An 18,364-nucleotide genomic window follows, 5' to 3' on the forward strand; every position below is an offset into this window, starting at 1 on the left:
TATCTTTTTATGTATCTTTTTACAATGTATCTTTTTATATCTGTTTGGAGGCTGTAGAAGCTCCACACAGTGCTGAAACAAACCCGAATCTTTCTCCCATTGACTTTAATAGGATTCGAATTCAATGTTCGACCACCCGAATTTTTGTGCTATATTCGGCCGAACAGCTGCCGAATCGAATAGTGAGCTATTCGACCAACACTAGTCAGGAGCCAGGAGCAAAGCAGCAAGCAGGCAAAATTGACAAGAAGCTCAGACAATGGGCCTGATTTATTAAAGCTCTCCAAGACTGGGGAGGATATACTTTTTAACCTGGGTGATACAAAAAAATCTGAAATGGATCTGGTCCAGTATTGAAAACATTTGCAATTTGTTTGACTAAGGAATCTATTCCAGGTTTGCTGGATCTCTCAGGTTCACCATTGAGAGTGTATCTTCTCCAGCCTTGAAGAGATTTCATAAACCAGGCCCAATTTTGTAAGAAAAGGATAGTCTTTAAATAATGCATATTGAAGTGAGCATAGCCAAGATCTTGAGCTGCAAAGGGCTACCTGCTGGTGGTCGGTAGAAGGCTCCGTCAGTTCTGGTACAGTGCTGCCAGCAGAGGAAATAGACCATTGCAGCCTGCCTAACAGTGGCTCTCATTTTGGGATCCTGAGAAAACTGGGAACCTCAAATCACACAAGCTGATGTTCATGCACTGTACATGAATAATTAGTCTGTGGAATTCCGAGCTTTGAAAGCTGGGCTGTCAGATACCTATTAAATATAGTTCTTGTTTTTCCCACTATAGCATTTTTATTCTGCTTTAATTAGCAGTTTCCTTGCCGTTTGTTTGTTTCCCAACAGATAAATAATCACTTTTCTCCCTTTACAGTTTCATACTTGAAGGTCAGGAAGTGACAGAGTGCCTTGAAAACAACACGTGGACAAATCCAGCTCCTATATGCAAAAGTATGTTCTGCATGTTTCATTGTCACCAAATGATGAAAACATATAATTACATGTAAAAGTCATTAGCATTTTATTCTGCAGCCTGATATACTCCAACAACCACACAAAACGCTGAATGGCAAACAATGTCGCCTTGCTGAAGCTTTAAATGCATTTTGTTTTAAGTTTAGTTTTCCTTGCTGAGTACCTTTTTTTGAGTGACTTTTTTTTACAGTTGGGATGATTAAAGGCCATTTTAGACCCGCAGTGAACCCCAGCGTTTTGGTGCAGGCTCAACCACAGATTCCAACCTCTCCCATTTAAGTGAATAGAAATGGTCAGGAACCATTTTTTGCAAATGGTTGCTGTGGAACATCGTGCTTCCACGAAGCAATAAATTGCTGCTGGCTGTTTGGTTTATTTTGGAAGAACCATACTACGGGTAAGGTTTCACCACAGCTATGAAAGGGCCTTAACCACCTTGCCGTTAAGCCCGACCTTCGTTCGGGCACAAAAAAATTGCAAAGATGGTTAACCCCGAGATTTTTCCCATCCATACTTACCTGGTCCCCCTGTGCTCATCCAGCGTCGTTTTCATATTCCAGCGTCGTCCTCCGTCCAGCGTCGTCCGTCGATCTCTACAATTTAAAAAAAAAATTTCATGAAAAACAGTGGATCACTTTTGGTACAGAAATCTAGACCTCAGTGTAACGCTCAGGAGGTTAAAGCTTTTTTTTGTTTGTGTTGTTTCCATTAGTTATAAATGACAATGAGCATTTACATTTTAGTAGGAATGCAGGAGTTTTAATCAAAGCATCTTTATCGAGAACTATCTTTGTTATTCCATCAGATTAAATTTTTCATTCTCCAGTCATGTTTCAGTGAAGATTTAAAGTTATGCAGACCATCTTGAAATACACGTAGATGGTGGACTACAGCCATAAGTCTCAGTAGGAGCCTCCAATTAAAACACATTTCGCTTCATTCTAGCAGCTTTCATGGTTCTGTCTGAGCTCATCATGGCACATATGGTTTAATTCCAAAGCAAAAAAGCCAACATATTAGTAAAAAGTTACTTCATTTAATATATATACATTTATATATACTGTTGTTTCAGTTTAATATAATTACATCTACAGATAAAAAAAGATACTTATCGATCTACAAAAGATTAGGTACATTTGGTCTCATATATCAAAATATCATTACTAAAACACCCCAAGTGCAAAAAAAAATTGGATTCTGACAACTGAATGTGCTTAACAGTAATAAATACGGATATTCAAAATTGATTTTTGAAAACTAGTTTTTTCGCAACATAACTATTTTTTTTTTGAGCAATAAAAAGGTTTATGAAAATTTAGTCAATTTCTGTATAAAAGTTTTACTTTTTCTGACACTGTTCTTTAGATTTACTGCGTTTTCAAAACAATGAATGTCCAGCTATTTATTGCACTCACATCCCTAGAAACACTGATCATAAAAACGTTTTTTTTAATTTAACAGTTGATGAAATAGGCTTCTCTAACAGTCTGATGTAAATAAAACATACTGCAGTATTTAAAAACATTAAAAATTGTAATAGTTTATCCTTCTTATTAACTACCATGCAAATGTTCTCATTTTTGTAAAATATGCTTTTTGAGCAAAAATGTTACGAACATAATTTTCAGTTACACCAATCTTTATTGCTAAGAATACTACTTTTCTATAATATTCATTTTATTTAGAGATATACAAGATCTAGGGTGTATTTGGTGGTTACATGTTATTCCTCTAAGTTAAATCCCCCTAAAACAATGGTATTATATTTTGTCCTATCCCATCACTGTCACTTTATGCAAACAGTGAGGAAAAAGAAAGACACGTGAAATGAATTAATATTCTGAATGTTATATTACCAATATTAGGTTCATACACTATAAGAATACACTAAGATTTATAGTCTCTTCCCCAAAGGCCACCAGTTAAATTTAAATTTATTCCAGAAAACGGCAGTTAGAACATGGAATATCAATGAATTATTTTGGGACATAACATGAATCATGAATATTACTGTTGGCATCAGATTTGGTTTGGGAAACCAACAGTTTTTCATTGTATTTTTTATTAATCGTTTTGTCAAGTCAAGAACAAAATTGTATAAAAAATATACAATACATAGACAGTAGCGTATAGGGTGTATTTACTATTATATGCTTTTGTGGTTTTCTCGATTTTCTCTAGATAATCAGAGTTTTAAAGTAGCATTTTGGGTAATACGATGATACATACCTGAAATATCATATAATTGTTGGTGGTTTTTAGTCGTTGCTAAAATGTTTCAATACAGAACTGCTGTAAGGAACATCACCAGGAAAGTAAACAAACCCTTAATAATAATTTGGACTTTCAATCAATGTCAAGTATTGAGCTACCTTTCCTGTTAGTATGATTAGCTTGTGCCTGTTTTGAGGGAGATTTAATGACAGATTTTTGCATTAGAGCAATCTGTGAATTAGGCAACTTTTTCCAGCTATACTTTCTTCCACTCTTCTTCTTTTCTAGAATAGTGTCTATAGAGTTTTCTGGCTTCCTGTAAAAAGGATCTGGTGTTTGGGCATCAGAAGATTGACACATTTCTAATAGGTGGAGAAAAATAAGGTAGGAAGGAATAAAAGACTGCTTTCTAGGTACGTGGAGGTCTACTCTGTTGCAACAAATTTAGGACATTGCCAGTAGATATAAGCATCCCTCTGCTGTTCTGTTTCTACAAATGTTATAGATGGAGGAATTATTATTAAAACTATTAAATTACTGTATTAATAATATTTATATAGCACCAACATATCACGCAGTGCTGTACATTAAATAGGGGTAGCAAATGACAGACAGATACAGACAGTGACACTGGAGGAGAGGACCCTGCCCCGAAGAGCTGATATTTAGATACACCAGCCATGATGCTAAATGTAAGAAGAATGTAAGGAACATATGCTGTTCAAAAAATATTATTTTTTCTAGCAGCTATCAAAAAGAAATTGTGATTCTTTAGTGAGCCAGACCATCCCGATTCCTTTTCAGATATGCTTGTCCATCCCTCTTCTCTACAAGAAATTGGAGACTGTAAGCATATCTAAAGAGATGTCAGGGATGTCGTCTGTGATTTAGGTACTAATGTGTCTGAAAACATCGGGAAATACTTTTAATTTGTCATCAGGCATTACATTTCAAATGGATATTTAGAATTTCATAGGAACAGAAGAGGTAATAAGATATATTAGCAAACAATTTGCTTGAATGTATTAAAGGAGATAGGAATACACGTGTACTTATTTTTCAGCTGTCTCATATAGGGGTCCAGTGGATGAAAACATTTTCTTCTGCTTTTACTTCTTCTTTACTTGAAGGACATTAGAATTTCATTTGGTATCTGATAAAGATTTTATGCACAACTTATATTTGCAAATTTAATTTAAAAGCTGTTCTTGTTACTTACAATGTCCTCATCTGTCTGCCTGACTTGCTCCCTTCTCCCTCCCAGAAAATATGATTTCATTGCTGAAATGCACATTTTTTTATATAAAAATGCGACAATTTATTCTAAAAATCAATACCGTGAAGAGGTATGCTTGCATCATTTTTCTTCCAGCATGATCAACCTAAAACTGAACTTTTTTTCAGAAATGTATTGCCCTCCGCCGCCAGAAATCAATGAAGGTATTCTTGTGGCGGTGAAAAAAATGGAGTATGAAGTCTCAGAAGTGATCTATTATATGTGCAAGAAAAACTTCTTGATGGATGGATTACACAGTTCAACCTGTTTGGCCAATGGGCAGTGGTCTGAAGCTCCAGCCTGCAGAGGTAAGGCATATGTTGAAAAACTCATCCAGAAATTCCTAGTCGGGCAGTCAAGCCCTAAAAAAAAAGGTCTACGGTACATTTTCACATTGGCCCTACTTGCCTATTCATTTCTCAGTCTGGCCCATTTACATCATCTACTACACAGTTGTTTTAGGCATGAAGCCAGTTACAACATAATATATTTTTATCGAAATTTTAATTTTAAAATAAAAAAGTTATTGATTTGATTGTTTGCATTCTTGAAATTAGCTCTACAGCTCAAATTATTTTGCCACCTGAAACTTAGACCACTGCTTCATTCTCAGTCTTTTAAAAAACCAATTTAAAAATCCATGCAGATATTGTGAAGAATAATTGAACCTCAATAATTGAAGAATTTGCAGAGGTGCTAACCTGTTTTATTGGCTGTACATGTATTGAGGTGCAGAGTTTCAGCCGGGTCTTCTCCAGAACTTCTAGTGGTGAGGATGCTGAGCTGCAGGTTGATACCAGCTTGCTGCCGCTCACATACATTTCCAAAATGGGTTATCCATGGGTTAGCCATGGAGGAAAAAGGACAGATCAAGTTGTCAGGAGAGAATCAGGCAAATCAGCACGATACCAAGGCAGAGCAAGCAAAGGTATGTTTCAGGAAGAACAGATCACAGATGAAATGGCTAGCAAACTAAGATTCTATTGCAGAGAGGTCAACAAACTCCAGCCTTTAGGCCATATACGGCCTAGCAAGTAGTCCGTTCTGGCCTAACACCCCCCTGGTCGATGCCTCCCTTCCTTATTTACTGTGGCCAGCGTTAACACTTCCACCGCTGGGGTAAGGGGACATTCCCTCTTCTCGGTATGCATTGCGGAGGAGAGGGATTTCCCTTAAGGGGCATTTCTGGTGGTGGCAGAGTAATCAGCATGGGACTCGAAAGAGAGTTTGGCCTAGTGTGCCTTCTTGACCTCCTGAAATGGCCTAGTAGCCAAAAAAGTTTGCTGACCCCTGATCTAGCAAGAACGGTGGAGAGGTAAAGCCCTAAATACACACATACCTACCGACACCTGTTTGAGCTAGGGAAAATCTCCTTCTAGAGGTGAATAACAGTATTGCGGGTTGAAAGTTAACCATTTCACTGCAATATCCTTCTGGTGGTGGAATTACAGGCTATAATAAACTATTACATTTGGTTTCTTCTTTTTTTTAGTTTTTTTTTTTTTTTTAAACAGTTATATTCCTAGAAATAAAGCGTTCATCAGTTACTTTGTCCAGCAGTGTAAATCCACATTAGTAACAACAACCCAATAAACATGTCACATTACCAATTGCCACTTGACAAATTCACTGTGCTGCATTAGCATATGGAATCCTCAGTGATGTCATTGACTATATTTAGTAATTGGGCTAGCCCACGCTGCTATTGACCATTTTAACTTGTTTACATAGTTCAAAAGCCATGTAATGCATAATGGGTTACAAGTTCATCCCAGTTGAATCCACCAAAGTTTGCCAGGTCTTACAGTTCTGAGATTTAATTTTAAAAAGCTTCAATCCCTACCAAAACTCATACCTACCTATGCGTAGTTATATAGTATTGTCATCATTTTTCAAGATTTTGTGCAATTATTAATCATGAACTATGTACTGAAAATATTGCAAAAAGTTAAATAAACAGTGACCTGGTAACTGTGTTGGTTGATCTATTTGCACAGCTAGGTGTAAAGTGCCAGTACAGCGAAGCCGGGTCATCTACAAGGACAGAAAGGTCTGGGTCACAGAGATTGAAGAAGGTCTAGTGCATCATGGTGAGACTGTTACATTTTTCTGCCGGAACTCAACCCAAGCTTGCAGCTTTACGGCTTCTTCTAAGTGTTTTGATAGTACTCTTCCCCTACCAGACTGCTATGAGGGTAAGCCATTTAGAATTGTTTCATTGATTGCATGCAGGAATATTTCATTGAAACAATGCAAACAGCAGTAAAGAAATGTAGCAAAATGTTGTTCAAGATTGTACTTCAGTTTGTTGGATTTCACTTTTTATCAGTATAGACCAGTGAAAGGTGGTTTCTTGTATAGTATAACCCAGTATATCATTAGGAATAGAATCTTGGCCAGTTACATGGATTTTAGCAGATTTCAAGTTCTTAACTGCCAATGTTCATTAGATTAGATTCAACAATTGCCAAAGACAGACTTCTAAACAGAGGGGGCTGCCTGCTATAATCAAATGATTATATCCAATATGAAAAAATATAGTAGCTGCATCTCTGCATCTTTTGTAGACTTGAAATTACATTAGTTTATATAGCCACAACATAGAAAGGTTCATGTTAGCAAAGCTTAGAACAGTGCTGGGAATGCCTAAGATGTAACTGACTCCTTAGAAAAGTAGGAAGTTGAATATCTGTGGAATTTCTCTTATACAGTTGTGTTCAGTAGTTGTATAATCACTGTTCCTGTGAACTGCTGCACATCAGTGTTGCATGGAATGACCTGTTAACAGGTATTCCAGTCCACGATGATTGAACTTCATTCCACAATTCTCCTGCATTTCTTGGTTTTTGCCTCAGCATTTTTAATGTCACCCTACAAGTTTTTTTAATAGATTAAGGTCTTGGGATTGGGCTGGCCACTTCATAATGTCAATGCTGTTGATCTGCTTGTTTACTGGTGTATCTTTTAGTATTTTGATGTATTCCAACTGATCCATGATGCCTGGTATGCAATAAACAGGCCCAACACCAAAGTATAAGAAACATCCCCATATCATGTATACTGATCCCCATAGTGTATACTGTGGCTTGAATTCAGTGTTTGGTGGTCATCTGACAAACTGTCGGCGACCCCCAGTCAGTAAGCCAGTCAATGTGTTCTGTAAACTCTTCAGCATATGTCTTTTAACATTCAGGCTTTGTGGGGGATCCTTGCTGATAGTTTGTATTCACATAGGCGACTTCTAATGGTAGCAGTAATCACAGGTACCTTTGGACCTTCTTTTATCTTCCTGGAGCCATTTTGGTTTTTCCTCTATCCATTCCAATGGCAGTTTTCTGTTTTCTTCCACATCTTTCATGTTTTGTTTGCCATTTTAAAGCATTTGAGGTCGTTTCAGCTGAGCAGCCTATCATTTTTGTGCACTTCTTTATAAATTTTTCTATCTCCAATCAACTTTTTATTCAAAGTATGCTGTACTTCTGAACAATGTCTGGAATGACCAATTTTAGATCTTCAGATCTTCAGATCTTCATCTTTTCATGTTTAGATTTGGAAAAAATTGTGCAGTGTTCCCAATGGATCTATGTTTAGGGAAATAAAAGCTATTATAAGGGTTTTTTATTCACTTTTTAAAACATATTATTATTCTGTTGTTCCAAACACAACTGTGGGTCCACAAACCTTTAGCCAAATAGCATATAAACTAGTATTTTTATGTCTGAATGTGTTGGAAGCAATGATAAGTCAATAGGCTCTATTTATAAAACAGGGAATCTGAAATTCCCTTATCTTCCAGGCCTATGTGTTTCAGTGGCAGTAATTGATTTCCACCAGGGAATGTTTGACGGAATGTCAGATTCCCTGCTTTATAAATACAGCCCAATATGTTCTGCTTTTTGCAGTGATTGATAGTAGGTGTTTCCCTCACCCTGTGATGACTATTTATGTTTATAAATCTCCAGGATTCAGTTTATGTGTATCCTCTCATATATGGGTGCACTTATGTGTAACCATGTATGTGTAAAGTTTTTTTGCTGATTAAATGTTTGTTATGTAACTAAATTCTCCTGTAGAGTTTAGCCCTAATACTTTACCATTAATTTTAATGTTCAAATATCAAAAGCTAGAAGAAAAACATTCCAGGTTAGAAAGAGGTTCTCTTTGCTGGAGTTTCCATAGCAACTCCCATTTTTGCAGTTCTTTGCTGCTCATTGCTAAACACTGCTGAAGTTGTACTGATTCTTCCTTGCTGCCATTTGACATGTGTTGCATTATATCGGTTTAATAAATTAGTCTATAAATGAGCACTGAGGGCTAGTGGTCAGTCCAAGATGCAGTAGCAGGTCAGATCCACACATTTCACTCATGAACTAAATCAAATCTGATCTGAAGGGATGGTTTGTCATTTTGAACGATCAGTATTATTAAAGAGTTTTTTTAGGCTATGTCTTGTGGTTCTATTTTTGTTACTTTTTGAGGCGCTATTTGCATAAGTGGCAGAAGGATGCAGGTGTTGTATCCCTTGACAAATTTAATGCTTACCGAAATTCAATGCCCCCAATCTGACACCATACTCTTCACTTGCTCAACCCAGAAGACTGGTAGGGCCATCCCCGTACGCTAAGGATTTGGTTAAACAAAGGAAGACTATGACAATCTAAATTGCAGCGCATGGGAAGGTTGGGGGTCACAAAACCAAATGACATATATAAGAGTCAGTCATATCTGAAAGAGTTTGTGGTCATAGGTCAGGCAAAGTTCGGTTTATATGACAGGCAAAAAAAATAAAGGTCAGCAACTAGTTATCAAGAATACAGCCACAGCTTTTCCGAGACTTAAACACTATCACAGGCAATAAAAAATATGAGTCTGGAAATTGGCCTTTGGTCAAACATGGGTCCGGGGATAGGTCTTGAAGGTATTGCCAACAGTCACATGGAGACAGATTCCTCAGCAATGATGCACCATACTATTTCCGACAGGCAGTACAGTGTTGCCTAAGAATGTACTAGATGCATACCTGCCTATCTGCACACTAGGGTGAGTCATGCTGGTAAAATTATCTTTTTCAGCTTCGGATGATTATCCACTGGGCAAACACAGCAACCCATTCAGGTTCCTCATAAGATAGCAACATGGGAGCAAAAGAAAACAGTTGAGAAAAAAATTGTTGCCCACCCCCCTCCAGTTAAATGGATCTTGGACTCTCTACATCAGGCTTTTTAGGCTATAATTGATATGGACTTTATCATTATAATACCTCAATGGGCAGGTACCTAGCTCTCCTCTGGACCACATTCCTTTCAGATGATGAAATACTGAAGAGAATTTTGAAACAAGGATATTATGACAGTACAGATTTTTAGTGATCATAATAGTACTGATTTTTGTTTTGTAATACCAAATAAATGTGAATGTCAATTTTTAAAAACCTTGGATCAGTAAAAATCCACAAAGGATAAACAGCAATCGGTCTGAATATTGTTTTTATGTGTAGAGAAGACTGAAGGGAAATGTTTTGGATTGTAGGACATGTAGGAGAGTCTTCCAAGGTGGGAACATTTCAGAACATGCCAGCAAGAGATAGGAATTTGTGATTCTTCTTCCTGAGACGCTGCCCCCCGGTGCAGTAAAAATATGACATTTTGAAGGAAAAGTAAAAAAAATCAAATATTCTGCCCATTTTCACTGACAGCTAGAGACAAAGCTGCCAAGAAATCATTCAGAAGATTGTTTTATTGTATAAGTTTGACCATAGTGGTTTCCTGTCTTTCTGTTGACTTTTTACTGTTGAAGGCAGTTTTCCACTCATCACCAAGTCTCATTCTAAAGATTTGTCTCATTCTAAAGAGTCTCATTCTGAGATTGTAGACTGCTTTGAGGTCTAAATAGGTAAAAACCACCACATTCTAGTCAAATATACTGTCAATGAATAAAGCGGGTACTCTTTAAAAGGCAATTTTGTTCAGCCCTCTGTAGTCTATACATGACCAGGAACTACCATCTTTCTTTCTACCAACAAGAACCAACAAGTGGGTGGGAAAATAAAGCTTTTCTAAATTCTCAGTAATGCACTGCATCCTAGTGATGTCTTCAAGACTCAACAGTTTGAAGAGTTGTTCATAGTGAGGCAAATTAGGGGGATGGCCCCACAGACCAAAAGAACAGAGTCAGTAATCAGAGGAGAAAAGACTATGGAATGTTAACTAGGGGTGCAGCCCCATGTCAATTTTTCCAATGTTGATTGTCAGATGCCAGTCACCTAATCTGGTGCAAACTCTTCACCTATAGACCAGCCCCTGACTTTTCGGGTGTTTCCAATGTAAAATCAGACTCACCTCCTATTTCTTTAACAACTGTATTCCTAAATATTTACAAACATTATTTTATAATTTTGCTTTGGCAAAGATTTGCTACAGTTATAAAACAGTGGTAGGTAGTAAAGTGGTGTAAATATACCTGAGTTCCAAATGTCTAAATAAGGTAAAGGAAAGATCGTGTTGAGGCATTTTTCCCCCATTCTCAACCAGATTTATTGCCCAATGGCATGGATATATTACACAATATTCTTAGCTGAACATGACTCTTAGTGTTTGTTCTAGGGATGAGCGGGCAAAACTTTTAATTTCGATCTTGCAGCGAATCGGGCTTTCTCGCTTACAGAACATGTCAGCAAGATTTGCCTAGTGATTCGCCAGGAGGTCGTGTTCCCGCCAAACTCAAATAAACTCCCAATGGAGGAACTCCATTAGGAGTTTGCCTGCAGTCACAGCTGAATGGAAGCACTTGCGTGCCTCCAATCAGCTGTGACCACAAGTTCCCACACTCCCCGGGCTGTACTTATCAGCCTGGTGACTGTGGGAACTGAACTCAGATGAACTCTCAATGGGGAAATTACATTGAGAGTTCATCTGGAGTCACAGCTGATTGGAGGCACTTGCGTGCCTCCAACCAGCTATGACTGCAAGTTCCCACACTCCCTGGGCTGTACTTATCAGCCCGGTGACCATGGGAACTGGACTGAAACTCCGTTGAGAGTTGGCCTGCAGTCACAGCTTATTGGAAGCACTCATGTGCCTCCAATCAGCTGTGATCAGAAGTTCCCACGCTCCCCGGGCTGTACTTATCAACCTAGGGGGCATGGGAACCTGCACCCTGGACTTCAATGGAATTAGTGAAATCGGTTTGCCGAAATTTCGTAGACCCATCGGAAGGAAATTTTCACAAGAATGTCAGAGGCTTTCCCACTCATCTCTAGTTTGTTCTGCTGTAGAATCTCACAACATTGCTCCCTGGAGGAGCCTCTGTCAGTCACACCAATAGTGCGATTCCCCAAGGTGTCCAGAAGGATGTTAATGCAAAAGATGGGGGATTGTCTTAAATAGTGTTTCCGGTTTCATCTAATAGTAGTAGCTGGAAGGATCCCCAGGTAAATACTGTGTATTTAAATACATTTTATAGAGAAAAAGAGCAACATTGTCAAGAAAAATGTAAAGAAGCCTGTGATAAAATACATTTTTTGGTTTTCTGACACTTTAAAAATATAGTTGCATGCTGTAAAAACAGAAAAATATGTTTAGTGGCAGCTTGTACATTTTATCTCATTCATTCCACTTAACTTAAAAGACAAGTGTTCTTTTAATTAAGATATTCTTCAGCTACGAGGCACCCCTGAGCCATAGGAGGCTAATTTAGCCCTGAAGGTGTCTATGTACTTGATAAAGCCACAAGGAGCCTTGTAACTACAGAATGATTATTAACTTTAGGTCAGCTGAGAGATGCACTTTCTCAAGAGTAAAAATACTTTCAATAGATCTTTATTTATTTTTTTAAAATGCATTTTTCATTTTTTTTTAGAACCAACCTGGGTACAGCACAATATTTTCCCCTGGAAACTTGTGTCAGAAATTGCTTTATGCCAGGACATGTAACTGCTTGAAGAATTGAAGAAGAGATTCCATTATGTGCTTTGAATTTCTTCATTGGAGGAAGAAAACCTTGTCACCGTATCTCAGCAATTATGAAGGTCACCCATGACTGCTGAACTTTTTTTTTTTTTCACAAGGGATCCATTAATTGCCAGCTTTCTAAGTCATTTTTGGTAAAATTTCAATAAAAAGCCACTGAACCTAAAACACAAGTTGTATTAGCCGAACGAGTATTTCAAGTGAAACTCAAACCAGAAGTTTAATTAAAGTTTTAGTTAAAATGGTGAAGAGTTTAGAAATTCATTCTTTTTTGGCTATCTGTGTACCCACTGTAAAGACATTCATAAGGATAAACAAATGTGTGTTTATACCATGCCCACTTTTTTCAAATGAAAAAATATATATATATATACATATATTTTTACTGGAGTAGTACTTTAAAGGTTGACTTGTGGGGGCTGTGTCTTTTCAGTCTGAATGACTACTCTATGGTATTGTTTTTTTTTTATCTCGGAGATGATCATTGTGTGTAAAGTATGATATTTATTTGTAGTAAATAAAACTATAACAAATTAAACTTTGTTTAAATATGAGGTGTTGTGTAACGGATGGACATGATATCTTCATTATATATTTAGGCATATATCAAAGCAAAGGCAAGTGTGAGAGCAACCAGTGTTTTACCATCCAATGGGCGTAAGTAACCGGTTTATCCATCCCCAAATTACCAGTATTCCCTTTGTGGAGCAAGAGTGGGAGCCCAATTGCTTTAGTATTGAGCTGCTGTTTTAGGGAAGGAACCCCATTTCCTTGCCTTTACTTAATTTTAACCCAAAATAATGTATGGGCTAGTTTTTGCGCTTTAAATTCTGGTATTCTTGCTTTACCAAAATTAATGTACTAGGTAAAAAACAAATGTAAAGAAATGGTAACTTTTGCATTTAGGGTTTTTTAAAAATTGCTGCAAATTAGTTGTGCACATCACTGAAACTGATCTTAGTGCTGGTAGTATCATTATTCCAGAATTAATAGCTGACATTGGTAACTGATTGGTCAGCCGTTTTCTTGCTTATCATCCTAACCAAGAACATGAATTTCCAAATATGAAATTCAAACTGACCCACCCAAAAGGGTGGTCAGCAAATAAAATTATATATATATATATATATATATTTATTTACCCCCTTAAGCACAAAAAACAAGAACACCCACACCATCTTCCCATCCTCATATCATAGTCAAAGTGACCACCACTCTACTGCTTTCTGCCTATCTTCACCAGTGATCAATGTGTTTTTGCAGTCAAAATGTGTGGAGTTGCACTCCTAGCATATCCAGTGTTGGAAAATGGCCCCATTTCGAACTGAATGGAGGCATTACCTAGACCCAAATAGTGCTAAAGCAGACTGTAAACCACAGAGGAGGCCGCCATCATCGGGAAGAGGTTATTAAGCAATCTTTTTTTTGACAGCTGGGAGGTGATCTGGCAGCTCGTTCTGCATTAATCACTGCCTGATCAAGTCTAACCATTAGGATTGTAGTAAGAAGAGACTAACGGAAAAAAAACCCTCCAACCAAAACAGTGTCTATCCATCTTAGAATAGCAAGTATTTCAATGTTTTTGCTATTACTGGGTACATATTGTGTGTTGCATGGGACTGCGGTTTTTCTTGCTTTCTTCCCCTGGCAGAAAATGTCTCCGTGAAATTGAGCAAGTCTTACACCAATGACCTTGTAGGTTTTTCCACAAATGTACAGAAGTGAAAGCCTTGACAGGCATCCCAGAATTATGTCTTCCTTCAGAAATACAAAATGTCAACAAAGATCAATCTCATTATAAAGGAAGCAAGACCTCTGGAGAAAAGTCACCGGCATTAGAGTAGATGTTCCTGGGTAACCTGACTGCTTACCATTACAGTAAAGCTTTGCCTGAACAGGCAAGTGATGTAAGTACTGCTGTAAATCACAAAACCCATCTTTAGTTTGCTCAACAATAAATTTAAATGTTTATGTGATGTGTGTACGAGTCAAAGCAGCAATGCTGAAAAGGTAGCAGCAGAGTTTTAACAGGTTTCCATGCACTTTAGCATTCACATTTCATATAAAACCATATAAGTACTACATTGCTTAGTAGAAAAAAGTATATTAGGTATTCTTCACCAGAATTTAGCCCATACATTATCTAAATCTTTTTGTTTGATCTCAAGCCATGATTCCCCAGCACCAGAATAGGGTAAAAGTCACCTAAAACACATCCAGGGCATACCCCCAAATGTTGGGACATAGGCAAGAGGGACAATAGCATGTAGGCAAATGACACACTCATGCCTGTCACACTTACCTGTTCCTCACTAAAGCACAGGAATGTCTCTCCTGCGCATGCAGGCAGTTCTGATGCTGGGCGTGCCTCTAAACCCAAGCTTTATCAGTTTCGCTCTATCTGCTGGCCATTCAGGAAATAGCCTCTTAACCATCCCTGGCCATTTAGTTAGCTTACACACTGCACTCATGTCTCCACTGATGCCGAGCCCCTAGTTCCGTTGAGCTAGTTCCTATACATCTGTTGGCTAATTCACTGTTTTCTCTGTCCAGCTCCTGTGTTAACCCCTCGTTGTCCAGTCTGTTGGTTCCCAGAAAACTTCCCTGTGCTGCTCCAGTGTTCCTGTCTGTCTGTGGATATCCCTGAGTCACCTGTGCCTCCTGTTGCTTCCAGTCTCCCCTGTGTTCCCTGTGTCCACAGTGGCCCCTGTGTCACCAGTGTCGGTCTCCTAGATCCCTGGCAATTGACCCCAGGCGTGTGACCCGACCTCTCTTGCTTGCTGCCTGCCTCGACCTCAGCCTTCCTTGACTATCCTTCTGCTTTGTGATTTGGTACCATGTTTCATATTGCCCAGCTTGGCGTGCCCAAGAACTGCAACCTGGCAGTAACCAGCGACGCAACATCCTCCCCATCAGAGGCTCTGGAGAAGACTTGGGTACTGTTTAGACTCTGCGCTTTGGCTCATCTCAGGGCTCACACCACCTCTGTGCAAGCCATAGCACCCCCTAGTGGCCATGTCTCCCTGAGCATGACAATGCCACACAACTATTTTGAAAAAAGCCTACATGTGCATTCTTTTTACAACTATTTTCCTTTATATTAGTTCTCAAAAATAATAAATACAACTATTTAGAGGTTGTAAAAAACATTTTGTGAAACCCCATTGAAAATCTTTGGAATGTGCTGGAGATGACTTATGCAGTGTTCTGACTCCCCTATCAATTAATAATACAAGATCTTGTTAAAATATTTTAAAAAATTCAAATCTGGATGGAAATAAATGTTATGTCATTGCATAAGCTTGTCGATACTATGGTAAACCTGTTAACGTGTGCCGTAATCAGAACAGGTGGTCCAACATAAGTTTAGTTTTTGACAGTGCATATATATCCGCCCCAAAAACAGAAGGACAACTGAAGTAAGACTGGAGGAGGAAAGATTTGGTACTAAAACAGGAACAGTCCCTCCTAACCAGGGGTATTTAGGAGGAATGACCCTGGGTGCACTAGTTTGGTGAATATTGTTGTTGTTATTTAATAGATATATGTTTAAAAGCTACTCAGAAATGTTGAGGTTATGGCTTCAAATGACATAGTCAATACAGAAGTTGCTGTAATTCATTCACCATTGTAGAATGTAGCAGATGATCTATACACAGGTGGAATAACACTATAGGAATAACTTTCACAATTTACAACTTCTAGCCCCTGGCAGGGCATCTGTGTACAGGATCGTACTTTTTGAGATGAAAAAAAAACTTGTGGTGGAGCTCGAGAACTGCTTTAAGCTAAAAAGTCGGACTCATAGTAAGCACAAAATTAGACAAAAGTAACTTTCTAAAGTATCTAAAATTAAAGGGATTTTGGAAGGTGCAAGCAAGGGAGATTTAACGTTGAGTTTTCTTTTATGATTTAACTGCATAAAACAGCTGAAAATGTATTGTCCCGATCAGAATGGAGATCACAGCTGAGTCAAGGAAAGTCATCTCTTCATCTACAGATATGGCAGAGTTATCTTGCTTCTGGCTTAGCTTTTACACAGTGAACTAGGTTGTAAAAAATGCATGTTCATCAAGTATATCAGTATATCACAATCTCCAAAAGCTACTGGGCAACTGTGAGTAATGTTTCATTACTAACAGTTTCTTTTCTGACCCTACAGGGCAATCCATTACATTCTCTGGATCAAAATATCACTGTGCTAAGCTTTAGAAATGACAGCTGTTGTTATCATGGGAGTGTACATGTCCACAGGTTAAAATGATTCTATTGCCAACTAAAAGTGTTTGCAAAAAAATTTCCCTGCAAAAAAAGGATCATTAATGTCCGGTTGGTGGTGACATTTCACTGGTGCTATGCTGGCTAATAAATCATCAGTAACCAAAACACTAGAAATTGTAGGAAGCTGAAGATTCATAGCTCTGCAAGATAGTGGTCACCTCCTGTAGATATTGTAATTATTGTTAAATTGCACGAATAGTGAACATATTTTTTTTTTTTTGTATAGGGTAGTGATGGGCTAAAACCTTCAATTTAGTTCTTTTTGCTGTTCATTTACAATTGGCAAATTATCCTTCACTTTCCACCCCAGAGACTCAACAACAAACTGGAGGAAATGTCCCAAAATTAGATGATTTCTCCAGCTGATCCCGGAACATAAATCTCTATTGAAAGACTTCCTCTTACCTCTTGTTCTGGGTCAAGCCCTGAAATCTTAGATTGGCCATTACTTTCTTGGTCAAAATTGTCACCAGTACAAGTCGTAGAGAGGGTCCCATGGGGACAGCAATAGAAACTTGACCAAGGTCGAACCTTCTTGCCATTCCAACTGGGATTCCTCCGAAAGTTCCAAATTTGTCACCAGTACAAGTCGTAGAGAGGGTCCCATGGGGACAGCAACAGAAACTTGACTAAGGTCGAACCCAGCCATTCCAACCGGAATTCCTCCGAAAGTTCCAAATTTGTCACCAGTACAAGTCGTAGAGAGGGTCCCATGGGGACAGCAACAGAAAATTGACGAAGGTCGAACCCAGCCATTCCAACCAGGATTCCTCCGGAAGTTCCCAGGGTTTCCTTAAGATGTGGCTGGTTGACCTCTCATATTATGGTACCTCCAAAGTTTTGGGGCCAACATCCTCTGGCAGAGCCAGAGCCATATGAACAAATATCTTTTTAGCTGTCTGTTAAGGTGGCATTCCGATTACTAATGTATGGAGGACATTCCCACCACTGGCAACCAATGCAACTAGCATTTTTTTCCCATTGATTGATTATACCAGGGGATTCCCTGTCACCTAAAAATGATAGAGGTTTAATTGAGGGAAAACATTTTGAAAAAGATTTGTCTAACCCTTAACTATAACAACATTATAAAGAAAAGTAACATAGGGAGCTAAACTTTTTCATTCTTTTGCAAGGGTCTTTAAAAAAAGTTATTTTATTTTCATTTTATTTGGTTGTCTATTCTGCGTTTTTTTCTGCAATTCCTCTGTGGGGTGGCCAGGGGCCTTGTTACCATTCAGATTGTCAAAAATACAGTTGGGTTGATGCTTATCTTTGGTACTTTCAAAGACCAGTGACCCACAATATGTTTTTTTTGTTAATGTTAAAGTGAGAAAGGGAATGGATGCCCCCCTCTGACATACCTCGTCATGTATTGTGTAAAGTGCTAAAAATAATGGGGTATTCTGAATAAATATAATCTGTTCAACCTAGGCTTCACAGCAGAACTTCAGGAAAGTAGATATGTTTATTAGCCATGATGAATACAATAAAACAATATAAACCACTTATGCATGTCAATGGCACCACATCATTTATAAGCCAGAGTTATGGAAAGCTGCCCATTAAAAACTCCATTAAAACTATAAAATGGAAGCACAAGGAGAGGTGGGAAATAGAAAGTTTGTTGGAATCATTACTGCATTTC

General features: G+C 38.2%; 1 protein-coding gene across 1 annotated transcript in view; it reads left to right on the forward strand.

Annotated features, from left to right (window-relative positions):
• The window catches only part of LOC140340492 (beta-2-glycoprotein 1-like), a 39,402-nt gene extending 26,429 nt beyond the window's left edge, over positions 1-12,973 (forward strand). Inside the window, exons 5-8 of the mRNA XM_072425745.1 lie at positions 878-954; positions 4,597-4,776; positions 6,466-6,663; positions 12,326-12,973. Of these exons, the coding sequence (XP_072281846.1) occupies positions 878-954; positions 4,597-4,776; positions 6,466-6,663; positions 12,326-12,399 (529 nt within the window). The 3' untranslated portion in view covers positions 12,400-12,973. The remainder of the gene's footprint in view (positions 1-877; positions 955-4,596; positions 4,777-6,465; positions 6,664-12,325) is intronic.
• Positions 12,974-18,364: the final 5,391 nt, after the last annotated feature.

The sequence above is a fragment of the Pyxicephalus adspersus genome, chromosome 11, assembly GCF_032062135.1.
Source record: "Pyxicephalus adspersus chromosome 11, UCB_Pads_2.0, whole genome shotgun sequence".
NCBI classification, from domain to species: Eukaryota; Metazoa; Chordata; class Amphibia; order Anura; family Pyxicephalidae; genus Pyxicephalus; species Pyxicephalus adspersus.